This window comes from Panthera uncia (assembly GCF_023721935.1).
Source record: "Panthera uncia isolate 11264 chromosome C1 unlocalized genomic scaffold, Puncia_PCG_1.0 HiC_scaffold_4, whole genome shotgun sequence".
Lineage (NCBI taxonomy): Eukaryota > Metazoa > Chordata > Mammalia > Carnivora > Felidae > Panthera > Panthera uncia.
This window is the reverse complement of record NW_026057585.1, coordinates 20,717,346-20,734,104: the sequence shown is the minus strand read 5'-3', so window position 1 is coordinate 20,734,104 and position 16,759 is coordinate 20,717,346. Positions and strand designations below refer to the sequence as shown.

At 37.7% G+C, this 16,759-nt stretch overlaps 1 protein-coding gene across 3 annotated transcripts in view; it reads right to left on the bottom strand.

Annotated features, from left to right (window-relative positions):
• Positions 1-2,308: 2,308 nt before the first annotated feature.
• DBT (dihydrolipoamide branched chain transacylase E2) overlaps positions 2,309-16,759 on the bottom strand; it is a 53,126-nt gene continuing 38,675 nt past the window's right edge. For all 3 annotated transcript variants that reach the window (XM_049616730.1, XM_049616731.1, XM_049616729.1), the window contains 6 exons: positions 14,875-15,091; positions 14,049-14,215; positions 10,061-10,138; positions 8,634-8,825; positions 8,405-8,476; positions 2,309-4,010 (listed from right to left, as the gene is read on the bottom strand). In XM_049616730.1, the coding sequence (XP_049472687.1) occupies positions 3,843-4,010; positions 8,405-8,476; positions 8,634-8,825; positions 10,061-10,138; positions 14,049-14,215; positions 14,875-15,091 (894 nt within the window). In that variant the 3' untranslated portion in view covers positions 2,309-3,842. The remainder of the gene's footprint in view (positions 4,011-8,404; positions 8,477-8,633; positions 8,826-10,060; positions 10,139-14,048; positions 14,216-14,874; positions 15,092-16,759) is intronic.

Below are 16,759 nucleotides of genomic sequence, written 5' to 3'. Positions count from 1 at the left end.
TGAAGAATGGCTGAGGCCTTTGCTGAAGAATCTGGAAGGAATCAGTTTAACCTGAAGACCATGATCTCTCATAGGATGTCAGGTAAATTGGAATGCATATCTTCTTTTTCTCTTGATAGATATCCCTATGGTAAGCCATAGCATCCTGTTAATCTTGTTTTTTTCATAGCAATGGACTTGGAAAATATAACTTAAACTTTTTCCTTCTGCCATAATTAATATACCAGTATAAGCGTAAAACATCAAAGCTAGTGAATAAATTAGCATGCAAAATTTTCAAGAAAGATGAATAGAAAATACTGAAGCTAGTGATTCATATTTTGACATCGGATGTGTCAACACTGCATCATTTGATATTTGAGAATCACATTACTTCTTGTTACTAAAACTAAGAAGAAAATACAAATATTCTTTCTCGGAGATATTGAAAAATCTTGGAATCACAACCAATAGTTTAATATTATCTTCTGTATTTACCTCTTACTCCCTATTCTACCTCTTCAACTTCCTCTGTACCCATGGTCTTAAAGAGATCTCTTAGAAAACATTCATTATTGGGGTGCCTGGGTGGCATCAGACTTCAGCTCAGGTCATTATCTCACAGCTTGTGAGTTCCAGCCCCACGTTGGGCTCTGTGCTGACAGCTCAGAGCCTGGAGCCTGCTTCGGATTCTGTGTCTCCTTCTCTCTCTGTTTCTTCCCCACTTGTCTCTGTCTCTCAAAAATAAACAGAAGAAAAAAGAAAACATTCATTATTTAATATGAGGTGGGGTGGGAGGGCAATATCTCACTTTATTTGGTTGACTTTTATTTTTTAATCTGCCCAGATGTTCTTCCAGATCTCCTTTCTTATTAGTCCATGTGCATTGGGGCTGACTGATTTCCAGGCTCCAAAGGTGACCGTTAAGATCCAAGCCTGGCCAATCAGGCCATTATACTCCCCTGCCCACATTAATGGGCATGAACCAAGCCAGACCAATCTAAATTTCCCTTGAGATTTTAACTGGAAACAATGTGAGTTCTGAGGAATGTAAGTCTGGGTACTTGTAGGCATCTTTGTCAACACACTGGGACAGCTTGACCTGAGAATGAGGTCAACATGAGGCAAAAAAGATCCAATAGTTACAGAGTGACGAGACAGAGATACAGAGACAGAGGCAGACAGGGACAGCAAAACAGAGACAGTCTGGAATTTATTAAGTCCCTGGATCCAGCCATACCTGAAACCGATGCCCCTGAGGATTTCAGTTATATGAATCGAGTTCCCTTTGTAACATAACCTAGTAAGAATTAGGCTTTTGCTACTAATAGTGGAGAAAGTCCTGACAGTTAAGCTTTAAAAGTAAAGGTTCAGGCTGAAGAGGAGAGAAATTTGAACAATGGAATGCAACAAGTAGTCCCTGCATATTTATCTCCCTCAAATCTTTGACCTTTTTGATAATGGACTTATGACATGTCCCAGGGGACAAGAGTAGAAAAGAAAACAAAAGAAATGAAACCGCTTTCTCAATTGCTGAGAAAGCTCAGAGAAGACCTGGAGAAAGATAATGTAAAATCTGGGCTTTGTCAGGCAATTCACTTGATAGTGTCTCAACTCAATACTACTGCCTATTGGTTACTGGATTAAGTCAGACAAGTTGGTCAGAGTTGTGTTAAGACGTAAGGGGATTCACATGGGTTGAGCGTCAGTTTGCACATTAGTGGCTATGTGACATTAAAAAATTGTTATATATCTTATGGTCTTCTGTAACCAGAAATGGATAAAATATCTTCTGTGGCAGAGACAGCAATTATCCCCTAATATCCATTATTTCCTTCACCCATAGTAACAAAATATTTAGCTAAGCACATGCCTTCTCATTTCCCAGTCTCCTTTGCAGCTAGGTGTGGCCATATGACTAGGTTATAGTTATAATCATGGGATGCAAGGAGCACTGTCCACTGTAGATTTGGGGAATCTTCCTTAAGAGACAACTGATCATATGGTTAGTCATTTAAAAGTCTGCAAATGCCATTAATAGGGAATTGGTTAAATTATGGTACATCCTCCCATAACCCTCCCAGACAGAATTAGCAACATTTATTAGACACCCTCATAGCACCTTGTTTTTCTCCCCAGTTAGACATGTAATGATATTTTACTTTTTAGAATTATTTAATACCTGCCTCCTCTATTTGACTGTAAATTAATGAAGGCAGGGACCATGAGGGCAGGTATTCTATGCCCAGTGCTTAGCACCATGCTGAGTATACAGTAGATGTTTAATATCAAATGTCTAACAAACACACACAGAATATTATGCAGCCACTTAAAAGTATGATAATGTAGAATTGTTTATTGACATGTCAAGTTACTTGTGATATAATGTTAAATTAAAAAATCAAATTATAAAATAGTAGATAAAGCATGATCTCATTTTTATAAAAAGAATAGCTATGTATACAGATACCTTGATCAAAATGTTAATAGTGGTATGATCATGGATGATTTCATTTTCTTTTTGACTCTTTGTACTACCTAAATTTAAAAAATAATAACATTCATTTGATCCATTATTTTCTAATTTACAGGTCATTTTCATTTTGAAAAAAAATCAAGCAGATTTAAAACAACCTTTTTTCTCACAAAATTTCACTTGAACATATAGTAATCAATTAGAAAACATTAGAAGCAAGCTGGATTTCTGAATGCAAATCAAAACATTGGATTATATTCACCTTGATGCTATTTCTGATTAAAGTGGGCCTCTTACAAAATGATCATTATGATACTTTCATTTCTGTATGAGATTTATTATTTTAATGTCCATAATTACTCATTAGACTCTTCTCTCTCTTGTTATGCACATTCCTTCTTAGGATATGGAGAATGGAATACATCTTAATTTCTTATTCTATTCTATGTTTTAGCTGAAGACAAGAAAGATAAAAAATAGTTAAAAGGCAATGGACTTCTAAATGTAAGACAATGTCAGCGGCTGCTACATTTAAAGCACTTCTCTTACATGAGGCAAGTTTGCAGAGGTGGTTTTTTTCCTAACAACACACCAAAAAGTTACCAATTCTAAAAGAATATTCATTTTAAGCAAACACTTTTGATAGCCTTACTGGTTATAAAACTATAACTGGGATTTTTTTTTTTTTTTTTTTAAATAAGCTCTATGCCCAAGGTGGGGCTTGAACTCATGACCTCAAGATCAGGAGTCACATGCTTTTCCGACTGAGCCAGCCAAGCACCCCTATAATTGGGCATTTTTAAGATTAGCTTATAATTTTCTCTTTTAAAAGATATTAGTTTATATAAACAAGACATTTACAGATAATCTCTACAAAGCAACATAACCGTGGATATCTTAAAAGTTTAAGTATAATTGCACTTTTTTATACAACAGTTAGCATTATTGTGGGGAAATGAAAGATACTTTTGTGTGTAAATTCCATTTCCCAACTAAGTGTAATTGAAAAGTTTCATTAAGGGGCAATCTAAAATTAAAAGAGGAAAAGAAAAAAAAATAGGGTAAATACCAGATATTGCAATCTGTCTTTTAGTAATGTTAATTTCGTTGTTCTTCCTAGTTTCAGTCCATGGACACAAAGACCTCAGCACCATAGTAAGAAGTCACACTATGACCTACAAAATGTGACAGCCCCGGGAGAACTATTACACCGTTATTCATTTTCTGTAAAATGTCTAACAGAACGGAGATAAATATTGTGCCTGGGAACCTGAATCACACAATACAAATCATTTATAATACAAATTGTGACGAAGAACGTGTGCTGTGCAGCGAGGCTCTACATGTTCTTTGGACGCTGAAAAAGTTCAATGACGCCTTATACTCTTCATTTCAGATCTAGGAGCATAAAAGCTGGGTTCTCTAAGTAGGATTTCCACAAATTAGAGAAGCGTGACATTGTAGCACCATCGATAATTCTGTGATCAGCTGACCAGCTCACGTTCATTATCTGTGCCTTAAACACTTCTCCTTTCTCGTTAAATCGGGGAAGGACCTAGAAATAAGGCAAAGAACAGAGTCAAACTTCACTTGCTCCAAGTACAAGCTCTAGCAACAGCAATGGTGAAAGACTAGGCAACCCCCCTTCCTGTGACAGAAAAGAAAGGGGCATCCCAACGACTTGAAAATTTTTCCCATCTCTGTACCTGCCTCAAGCTTTTCAGTTTCTCCAAGGTACTTCCTGTCTCCTGTATAATTTCCTTATATACAGTAAATCTCTTCTCAGATTTCAATTTGTTTTTAACAGTTATTTATTGAGCAGCTACTATGTGCCAGGTACTCTTCTTGACTCTGGGGCTAAACCAGTGAACAAAACAAATAACAATCCTTGCCTTCCTGGAGCTAACATTGTATGGAGAAAGAGAGAAAATTAAGATAAATAAGCAAAATATATAGCATGTTAGAGAAAAGTACAAAGGAAAAAATAAAGCCATGTGGAAAGGGGAGAGAGTGTAGGCAGTGGCTAGATGTAGGCAGCATTTTTTGTTTGACACGGTGGGCAGGGAAAGCTTCACCATCGTTTCCTTACTGAAGGCAGCGAGGAAACAAGCCACATGTATCTTCAAAGAGAGACAGAGGGGAAACATGACTTTGGAGTGTTAGAGGAACAGCAAAGTAGGCAGGGTGGCTGCAGTGGAGGGGCAGGGGTGAGAGGTGGGAGATGAGGTCATGGATGGAGCAGAAAGAAAGTGGGGCACACTGTCAAGGGCAATGCTTCTCAATCTGTTTTTGGTAAATGACTTATTGTTATTAAAAAAATTTTTTTAATACAGGGGCACCTGGGTGGCTCAGTTAGTTGGGTGTCTAACTTTGGCTCAGGTCATGATTTTGTGGTTCATGGGTTCGAGCCATGCATCGGGCTCTGTGTTGACAGCTCAGAGCCTGGAGCCTGCTTCGGATTCTGTGTCTCCCTCTTTCTCTGCCCTTCCCCGACTCATACTCTCTGTCTCTCTCTCAAAAATAAATAAATTAATTAAAATAAAATAAAATAAAATTTCTAATCCATTGCAAGCTATTTTTAAAAAATATAGTAAAAGTAAATTACTAAAAGAAAATTTTAAAAGATATATAAAACGCAAGCCCTAACTTCTTGTATTAGATTCAATACACCAAAAATCACCTGTCAAACTGCTGTGAAAGCATCTAAGCCCTACTCTCCCTTTCTGTACTGGTGTCCTCACAGTCTGGATACAACATTCATGGCCTCACATGGGTACCTGATCACACTGCGTAGCACCAGTGGAAGGCCATATAGGCCACTGCAGCTACTTTGGCTCTGATCTAAGTGAGGTGAGAAGTTATTGGAGGTTTCTGGGCAGAATGGTCATTTACTGAAAGGGGAAAACTTCAGGAGGAGTAAGTTTGAGAGTGGGGGGTGGTGAGGAAAGGAACAGGAAACTCAAGATGCCTAATTAGATATCCAATCAGGATATATGAATTTCCAGATCAAAGGAGAGATATAAACTTGAGTGTCATCAGTATATAAATGGCGCTTAAAGCCATAAGATGGGATCAGATAAAGAAAACGGCCAGAAGGGGGCCCAGGAATACCCCACAGCTTAAAGAGAGAATCAAAATCTTCCTTGGGAGATAAGGAAGTTTCAGCAAAGGAGCCTCAAAGGGAATCAGCAGTAGACAGAAGGAAAGTCACAATAGCAAGGTATTCTGCAAAGTCACAGTGAAAGAGGTTTTCCAAGGAAGTGGGATGGCTCAATTGACTCAGGTGCAGCCAATAGGTCAGGGAAGACAAGGACAGAGAACTGAGTTATGTGGGGGTTTTCATAACTTAGACTTTTTGGCAACAAGACGTTCAAAATTTATAGTGAAAACAGAAAATGACAAAGGACAGATGACACTATGAAAGAAAGGGATTGGAGACACACTATTTGTTCCCACCCGACAAATATTAGAAGACTTATACTCCAAGAACTATTCTTCATAGCTTGATGAAATCATGGGTAACAATGATTTGGTAAAAACACACCTATTGAACAGATATCTGCACACCAATGTTCATAGCCGCACTATTCACAATAGCCAAAAAAAGAAAACAACTCAAATACTCATTAGAGATGAACAGATAAACAAAAAGTGATGTACACAAGCAGAGTTTGTTGGGCCAAGGAAACACTTCAGGAGATGGATGGTGGTGTGGTTGTAAACACATGAATGTACCTAATGCCACTGAACTGTACACATTAAAATGGTAAACTTATGTTTTGTAGATTTTACCATAATTACACACACACACACACACAATCCAGAAGAAAATACATCTTATCTTTAAGGAAAAAGAAAAACAAAACTTTCTCAGATAGGTATGATGGCTTGGAAACTGTAGGAAGTCAGAATTCTGTGAGATTCAAATGCTGAGTGGAGAATGGGTGACAGGGAAATTATATTCAGAGACACTCCTGATTTGTAAAGAACAGAGTCTCACTATGTGTTTCTGGATCTCTCTCCCTATCTCCTCTCTATGCTAGAAGGGAGAGTAGATGCTAGGAAAAAGGTATCTTATCTGTAAGAAAGCAAATCAAAGGCTGAATGAGGGACACCTGGGAGGCTCAGTAGGTTAAGCGTTCGACTCTTGATTTTGGCTCAGGTCAGGATCTCACAGTTTGTAGGATCCAGCCCCATGTCAGGCTCTGTGCTGGCAGGATGGAGCCTGCTTCGGATTCTCTCTCTCTCTCCCTCTCTCTCTCCCTCTCTCTCTCTCTCTCTCTCTCTCTCTCTCTCTCTCTGCCCCTCCTCTGCTCATGTGCGCTCTTGTTCTTTCTCTCTCTCAAAATAAATAAGTGAATGTTAAAAAAAAGTTTGAAAATATTGGAAGTGCAATTACAGAGGCTTTATATTCTGTTTTTGGAAGAGAATGCTTAACACTGAAAAATTATTGATCTGATGAGGGCAAGGTTCATACTTATGTTGCTTGGAACTCTAGTTACATGTTGTCTCTGCTTCAAAGCCTTCCATTCAGATAAGTAACATTTTGTTGTATTAAAAGACTCTAAGGAGGGGTGCTTGGGTGGCTCAGTTGGTTACATGTCCAAATCTTGGTTTCAGCTCAGGTTCATCATCTCACAGTTCCTGAGATCGAGCCCCACATTGGGCTCTGCACTGACAGTGCAGAATCTGCTTGGGATTCTCTCTCTACCCTTACCCGTCTGTCTCTCTCTCTGTCTCTCTGTCTCTCTCTCTCTCTCTCAAAATAAACAAACATTAAAAAAAAAAAAAAAAGGCTGAATGAAAGTATCTGTGGAGGCTTGGATGCCAACACAAAAGTAATACTCATGAAAGACAAGTCCCAGGGACACTCAGTGTGGAAGCATCATAAACATAAAGAAAAAAGATTCTTCCGAAAGCATGAAGACCAAAATCATAGTCAATGTGGTGATGACATTTAATAATGGTGGTACTGAGATGGAATCCAGGGGCTTACTTCTTTTAACTCTAGTGGTTCTCAACACTGAGTTAATAGGGATGCCCAAGCCCTATCTGCTACACCCCCCAATTGTGATTCAGTTGGTATAGGGTGAGCTTAGGCATTTTTTTCCCAAGGTCCCCACATAGTCAAGGTTAAGAATCATCGCAACCCTTATTCTAGGTCAGTGTCTCCTAAAACATGGCCACAGGTCACTCATGTTGGAACCACCTGGGTTCTTATTTAAAATGTTAAGTTCTGGAAGCTCGGTCCCCAAGGCTAAGAATACTGCAATTTTTTTTTTTTTTTTGAAGTTTATTTATTTTGGGAGAGTAAGAGAGAGAGAGAGAGAGAGAGAGAGAGAGACAGGGAAGGAGAGAGAATCCCAAGTGGGCTCCACACTGCCAGTGCAGAGCCTGATATGGGGCTCGAACCCATAAACCGTGAGATCACGACCTGAGCCAAAACCAAGAGCCAAGACGCTTAACCGACTGAGTCACCCAGGTGCCCCAAGAATACTGCATTTTTAACTAGTACTCTCAACAATTCTTGAACAGAGCGAAGTTTGAGAAAAATTCTCTAAATGGTGTCTCACTGTGCTATAAACAATAAATTTATACTGGCCTACTATTATCTTTGGTATTCGGAAATGAAAATTTTTGATAGAAGTAGATTGGCTATATTTGTGGTTATCCATGATGAGTGACATCAGTGCCTGGCATAAACCACGATGGTTGATCCATACAGAACAATGCAGATCACCACCATGTTATACACAGAGGCAGACACTAGAATTGCAGGCCTACCTCTTAGGAAGAAATAACTGGCCTACTGAGCCAAATAACTGGCCTACTGAGCCAAATGTTATACTCAAACCTACAAAGCAAGGGAAAAACCACTGAAATGTCACTCTGTTGTGTTTACTCTCCCAATTTGCTAAGACTCTTTTGCCAGTTAGTTGATAAACATACCTTGATGGATCCGAGAGCCCCAATTGCTACTTCGGGTGGCAGTATCACTGGTTTGGCATAGGTCCCACCAATCTGAAAAAAAAAAAAAAAAAAAGAAAAGTAAAAAGGAAAAGTAGAAAAAGTAAGCTTTTGGGGAACAAATGGGAAATGCAATATTGTATTTTTCATTGAATATATGATCAGAAACCTTAAGTTATGGTTTATGAATTTGAACATTCCTATTACTCACTGATCCGATGTTGGAAAGGGTAAATGTTCCTCCTGTAAGGTCAGTGGTACTGAGCTGACCTGCAGAGCCCAATTTCTGAAGGCGGTTCAACTCAGTGGCGATCTCAAATATAGAGCAGATCTGAACGTTTTTCACATTAGGGACAATCAACCCCTGCTCAGTATCCATTGCTATCCCAATGTTGTGAGAAGCCTAAAAAAAAATTATAGAGTAAGCCTTTTCATAAGTTAACAGAAAAGAAAGGAACAACCTTCACTATCGTATAAAAACAACTGCCAAAAACTGTTTCTACCAGATTGGTGATGATTTAAATAATTTTTAAAGGATTTTAAAAGGATTTTTTTCTAAAAGATAAATTTTTATTGGTAAGAATATAGGGCAACAGGCTATTTCTATACATTACTAGTGGATATATAAGCTGGGGGGTATATAAGATTTTCTTGGGAATATTTATCAATATGTACCAACATTTATAAAACTTTGTGTTTAGGAGATAAATATAGAAGTATATAGAGATACACAGGGATACTGAGTTCAGACTAAGTCTGAGAAACTGCAAACAATCAAAGTATTTATCAATAATAAGCCACTGGTTAAACAAATAACAAAATTATGTTTATTGACATGTAATGATGTCCATTATATATTAAATGAGAAAGGAATAAGTTTAAAACCTTTAAGTTAAAAACACAATATGTATAAATACATATGATTTTTTTTAAGTATGTGAAAATAAAATCCTGGAAGGATGCACATCTCCACACAAACAGTAAGTTATTTTAGGCTCATAGGATTGAAGGTAAAGATGGTTACCTTCTTGCCTGAATATTTTTTGCAACAAGTATATACTTAATCAGGAAATTGTATTAATCATATGTATGAATCATATTGTATGGGAAGATTTTAAATCCAACCAGCTAAAATATCTAAGCTCACTTTCTAATAAGAAATATAAATAAGGATCAGCATCCCAAAAAGTGTTCTCAGTTTCAATAAATCTTCAGTCCAAACAGAAGAGTTCACTCAAGTGGAATCCATACTTTCATTACTTTTCCTATTTCTGGTTAAATTATTCTGGTTTTAAAAACTGCAGGAACTCCATTTTGAGAGAGGTTATTCCTTTGAGGGGAGGATATGCACAATGGTTAACATAATCCATTGCTTGACAGCCATTTATTTCTATTATTTTAAGCGATAAACCAAAGGGGCTTAAAAATGGTACTCCATATATCTGAACAGTATCATTATTAACAAATAAAATCATTAACAATAGTAGCAAATTATACTTCGGTTTAATATTTTATCTCATACCTTTAATTCTAGTCTAAAAAAACCCCGCTGTTTGAGGTACAAAAGATTTTCTAACCTACAAGTACATCTGCACTATTTTCTGTATTTGCAAGAACTTGCCAGAACACATAGCCAACCTTATATGTTATGTTCTGGCAGTTTTCATCCACAGAAGCATTAAGGATAGGAAACTGTAGTAGTCCCAAGGAAGCAGCCTGTTTAACAGAAAGAGAATGCAACATTAGTACTTTTAACTCAGGAAACTGGAAGCAGTAAGAGGTGTGAGGGAGGGAGGGAGCTTTATTTAATGATGCTTAATTACGCTGAGCTTAATTTCAAGTCTATATGTACCTAGGTATATTACTCCCAATGTTACCTCCAAGCAGGCGTGCAACTAGGTCACCTAATCACTTAAGAATAAAAGATAACATTGTCAGGCAGCTGTAAACATCAAGATTTTCAAAATGACTATACAGATCAACCAAAGTACCATAGAAAATATCTAAATTCTATGTGATTTCCTCACTTGCACATAGAATCTTACATGAGAAGTAAACTTGTAGTTCAAAACACTGAATTAAAACACAAAAAGGTAGTAAGCTGTTTCCCTGTGGAGAAAGAACAAGTGATAAGTGTTTCCAAGGGCACCGACCATGCTCGTGTTCCAATAGGTGTCTTTGGCCTAGTGAAGGGCAGAGCTGGTGTGAACATTTACTTTAGAGTTCACCTTCCCAAACTCTCCCTCCTCTGCCTTCTTCTCCCTTAATCTTTTTTCCTTTTTTTTCCCTCTTCTTACTTTGTAACGTTCCTCTTCTGTCCATATTCAAGTTTTCCTAACTGTCTGCTAAATGTTTTCTGTATCTGTTTCTCTGCCCATCCAGGATCTAATCAAAGTTCACACATTGCATTTGGTTGTCATGCCTTGTATTCAATTTTAAAAATAGGAAAATAAAAAATGCTTAAAACTGTCCTTAAAATCCAGCCCTCTTTATCTAGTCCAATTAAGAGTCCTTTATATGTACTGTGTTAAGTGTTATTTTTGTCTGTAGGTCAGTAGTCATGTCAGGAAAAAAAAAAAAATCATTTCCTTGGGGCGCCTGGGTGGCTCAGTTGGTTGAGCGTCCGACTTCGGCTCAAGTCATGATCTCACGGCTGGTGAGTTCAAGCCCCGCATTGGGCTCTGTGCTGACAGCTCAGAGCCTGGAGCCTGCTTCAGATTCTGTGTCTCCCTCTCTCTCTGCCCCTCCCCCGCTCATGCTCTGTCTCTGTCAAAAATAAGTAAACATTCAAAAAAAATTTTTAAAAAATCATTTCCTTGAACTAGAGAGTTAAAGCAGGTTTTACTAAGCATTTGATTTGACAACTGTAACTTTAATCTTCTCTATATAAAAATCCATAACTAAGGTTAAAGCATTACACATAAAAACACTATTTTGAATGTAATCCAAATTTTATAAAAGAAAAACCAAAGTGTGTGTTCACAGATATGAGGTCATTTTTTCCTTCTACAATAGATTGTAGTATTTTCCAAATGTTCTGAAGTTTACATAGGCAGAAAAAAATGTTGTTTGAAAACAAATAAAGCACACTAAATTTTATTTTCAAAATAAAGATATTTCATTCAGATTGGAACAATGAAGAAAAATAATAAAAGAAGTTCAATATATTAAAAAGTTGGTCTCTGCTTGCTTCAAAACAGACATCACCAGTGTCACTCACATTATTTTTAACTCTCCATTTTCCAGCTCTTTCCCTCAGCCTAAAATCTGTTCCAGTTTTTCTAGGAGGGGAGAGGGCAGATGGAATCTTTCTTTACTCCAAACAAGCACTATAATTGCCCTCTGTGCCTATGCTCTATCTGCTTTTTACCAGATATTTTTAGTGTCTTCCTCAATTTCTATTCATTCACCAACTAACTGGAATCAAGCTTCTACCTCAACAATACTTTATTCAATCAGTTCTGGGTAAGGCTACTCATGACCTCTTCATTACTACTCCAATAGCCTGTTCCCATCCTAACTTTTTTTTTTTTTTTAAGGGCTTTATATTTATTTATTTTTTAAGTAATTTCCACAATCAACATGGGGCTTGAACTCATGACCCCAATATTAAGAGTCACATGCTCTACTGACTGAGGCAGCCAGGTGTCGCCCATCCCAACTTCCTTCTTGTCTCTTGGTATGAGAAGCTGAAGAAATGGCCCCGATGGTTCAAGCCCCTCTTGTATCCATGCCCTCTGGTACTGCTCTGAGCTCAGTCATGTGACTTGCTTTGGCCAATGAAATAAGAACAAACTTGATGCAGCAAAGCTTAGAAACGTGCTTGACATTTCTGCTTCCTCTCTTCATCCCTGACAGTACTAGGAGACCACGTGCAGGTTAGCATGCTGGGGGGAAAAGAAACATGTGAGGGGAGAAATGAGTTATTTCTGCCAAGGCCATCCTACACCAGCCCACCCCTAGCCAACCTACTAGCTGTCTGTAGACAAAGAAATAAATCTGCCAAGATCAGCAGACTGGTTCTGTGGACTCATGAGAAGTAATAAATGGATGTTATTTCAAAGTACTAAATTTGGGGGTGATCTGTTGATACACTGACTTCTAGGAGACTCTTTCCTGGTTGTCATACCACTGACTCCACTCACTTTCTTCCACCGTCTCTGCCAACTCAATTTGCATCTACCCCTTAAATGCTGATGTAAAATCTGTAGCCTTCTTTTCTTCTCAGTTGCACACAATTTGGGTGATTTCATCCATCTGATTCAATTACTGTGTCTCTAAAAATGACTCTATAGCTAAAATATAACCCAGATGTCTCATTTATAGACATCTATTACATTGCATGTTTATAGAGCATCCGCTTAGTTGTTTAGGGTAGTTGCTAAAACAATGGAGATTAAGTTTCTGCCCCAAGAAGCTCAGCATCCAGTGAAGAGAAAACAGAGCAAACATGTGCAATACACTGAGATACACTGCAATGAGAAACAAGAGTATTTAACTCAAACTGTGACAGCTACAGAAGGCTTCTGGAGGAGGGTATTCCTGAACAAAATTTGGCATTTAGGATGTGCAGGCATTTGATCAAGGAGGAGGGGGCACTTCACGTGAAGTCCAGCAGCCATGCAGGCTTAATCTGATTAGAACAGGAGTGACTGAGAGATAAGGCTGGAGAGGTAGGCAGTAGAGACTGCAATAATATTTGTATGCCAAACTAAGAAGTTTAGAAACTAACCTGAAAACAATGAAGGAGACCACTGAAAAGAACTGGGGAATACTACAGTAATTTCATTTATGGAAGGTCAGTCTTGGTACAGTACGGAGAAAGGGCTAGAGGGAAGCCAGCCACACTAGAATTAGAGATACCAGTATGCATTTTTGAGTAAAACAGACCAGAACCCAAAACTTGGCTTCTCCACTTGTAAGTTCCATATATCCTTGACAGGCTTCTCAATTTCTCTGAACCCTAATTTCCTTAAATAGAAAGTGAATATAGCCATATTCACACGTCAGGGGTATTCTGAGAATTAAGAGAGATAATGTATATAGTATGCTTAGTACATAGTCTGCCACTTGGTACCTGCTTCATAAATGGTTGTGAATGTGAGCTAGACGTTGAGCTGCTTAAGGTCAGCTGACTGTCTTGGTTTTGTTTTGTTGTTGCTGTTTGTTTTGTTTTTGTTTTTTTGTTGTTTTGTTTTGCTTTGTTTTTGACTGTCTTGTTTTATAATGGTCCTAAGGCCTAGAAACAATTCCCAGGACGTTCAATATAAGTTTGTTGAGTAAATGAAAACGAACACATGTCAGTGATATGCAAGAATGATACCAAGTCTCATTTTTGTCCAAATCAGGATTTTGCTGGAGTGATCTTTTCAGAATTAAAGGCTTTGCTTAACTGGCAAGACAATCCTTTAGCTAGCTCAAAGAGATGAGTTGATAAATTATGACACAAATTTCAATTTTATAAATTCCTATGAAACAAAGAAATAGTGCACTTGTACATTTTTCTAACCATGTGATATGGTGAAAAGTAATATTTTTATCTAAATCCATGGTTAACACATTGTATATTTGCAAAACAAAATTTTAATGGCCTATTCAAGCCCTGTCTGAAATGAATGAATCTCACCTTTAAGAAAAAGGGCAAAAAGGAGAGTTTAATTCCACGGGCAAAAGCAATGGGTTTTAATTCTTCTCGTAACTTAACCAGTTCAGTAAGGTCAACCTCATCACAATACCCAAAGTGAGGTATCTTCAGGGCTACAGACATGGTCTTGACCATTGCTTTATGAAAGCCTGGAAAACATTAAATACATGTATTTTTTTTTGAATTCTTAAATCCTTTAAACCATTTTACTAAAACTGAAGGTTCTCTAATGTCATTTACTTTTCCAATTAAACTTTTCCTCTTGAGGCTACCATCTTTATTACGTGATTTGAAAGACACTAATTCCAATGCTGAAGCACTGATTATAGCAGAGCACCCAAGGTCAAGTGTAATAACATTAGGAAGTAACTGCCTTCGATGCTGCGGTATACAGAAACATATAAAAAGATGCAAGCCATGTATTTACCTAATGGATTTCTTGCAAAGCCACGCTTCTGGAAGTTAATTATCCTAAGAGTTTATAAATAACAAATCAGAGCTAGTTATTTGGAAGGTAACTAAAAATTGTAACATCTTAAAAAAAATTATAACATCTTAAGTCTTCAAAAAGAGCAATTATCAGTATACATGTGTATAGTCCAAGAAACCTGCCAATCTATTACTCTTCAGAAATTAACAGAAATACACTGAAACTTTTCTGGAAAAACTATGTTATTTCACCGCTAAAAAAGGGGGAATTTGAACTTTCCCCTCAGTAAGAATTGAAAACACCATACTATACAGAATGATCTAGTGAAGTAAATATCCCCAGATAACTTGTCCTAGTGCCTTACATTACTGTTATTACCTTTTATGGGTTCTGTTTTGTCTTTGCCTGTGAATACTGGAGGTTTTGATATTGGTACGGGAATAGTTCTGTCTTTTGGTTTGGGTGGAGGTGGCACGATTTCAGCTTTTGGTGAAGGAGGTAATATAGCTCCAGTCTGCTTTTCCAAATAGTTGAGAATATCTTCTTTAAGTATTCTGCCATCTTTTCCTGAGCCAACAACTTCACTCAGCTTAATCTAAAAAAATGACACATTTTAATGCTAAAAATAAAATGTCCATCATTTAAATCTCTAAATGGAATTTAACCAATTGAAAAAAAAAAAAGGCTCTCTGCCCAATAAATTAGTATAAGGAAAGAACATTTTTATTATCTTCATAGAATGCTAGCAAACAATAGCTGCCCTTCATATGTAATCATTTGTTACTTTTTAAAATTCATTTGTTACTTTTTTTTTAAGTTTATTTTTTAAAAGAGAGAAAGAGAACATGCTGTCTCACATGAGCAGGGGTGAGGCAGCGAGAGAGGGAGACAAAGGAACCAAAGCAGGCTCCTCACCACAGCAGAGAGCCTGATTTGGGGCTTGAACTCAGGAACTGTGAGATCATGACCTGAGCCGAAGTTGGACACTTAACTGACTGAGCCAACCAGGCGCCCCACATTTGTTACTTTTGTATATACTGTTCATTTGCCAATGTGTTAACAATGCAGTATCTACACCGTCCATTTGCCAATGTTGTAACAATGCAGTATCTGCATTGCAGATAATCTGCACTGCACTGCATATAATCCATAGCTATGAGAATTTACATTTTTAAAGTCAACTATTTTTAAACTTCTTGCAGTTCTTACTAGATTTTTTTCTTTTTTGGAGACTATATAAGAAGAACTCAAAGTTTAAAGAGTTAAACACTGTAACAAATGTCAACCCATGTTTTGACCTTAGAGAGCAAGATGGACTCACTCATGTCAAGCAGTGACTTAAGCAGCCAAAGGTATTGCAGCTAACAGCAGGCCGCATCACCCAAACCAGCATAGTACTAAGGACTGATAATAGTAAGGTCGTGAGAATCTGGAAGAACCAGGAACTATTCGAATCACCAGAGGCCTGTCAAAGCCTAAGACTAAACTCCTTTAAAAAGGGAAGACTTCTGTAGCAGACTCTCCAGATGCTGAGCCTTCCACATGTGACTGCATTAAAAAGGCAGTTACCACCAAAAGTTCACCTGACTGATCTCTGAACAGAAGACATCTGATCCTCTACTGCCTGAACATAATAAGCAGCATGTGCCAAGAGGTGACCCAGGCCACAGCGAGTCCTCACCTCAACTCTCAAATGCATACCACTGACTTCGAGTTTGGTTTGTTAACCTCTTACCCCTTATTGTATCTTGTTTTTTGTGTTGTATTGTGACATGTATGAAGCCCAGTTAAATGCTTTATGACTGAATAAAGCTGATATTGTGGAATGACACTTATGTACATGCCTTTATGGCATGTTTAAAGCAACCTGGCTATCAGTACTACTAATAGTTAAAATAATCATCATACAAACGCTCTTAGTTTTTTCTGATAGTTGTTTAAGAAAGATAAGTACAAAACATTGAAATTAGGGGTGCCTGGGTGGCTCAGTTGGTTAAGCATCCAACTTCCGCTCAGTCATGATCTCCAGGTTTGTGAGTTTGAGCCCTGCCTAGGGCTCTGTACTGATAGTTCAGAGCCTGGAGTTGGCTTCAGATTCTGGGTCTTCCTCTCGTTCTGCCCCTCCCTCACTCATGTTCTGTCTCTGTCTGTCTGTCTGTCTCTCTCTCTCTCCCAAAAATAAACATTGAAAAAATTGAAATTAATTTTATTGAGGCATATTTGGAATGTTGAGTTTCTCAGCCCAAGTTAAAAGGCACATATG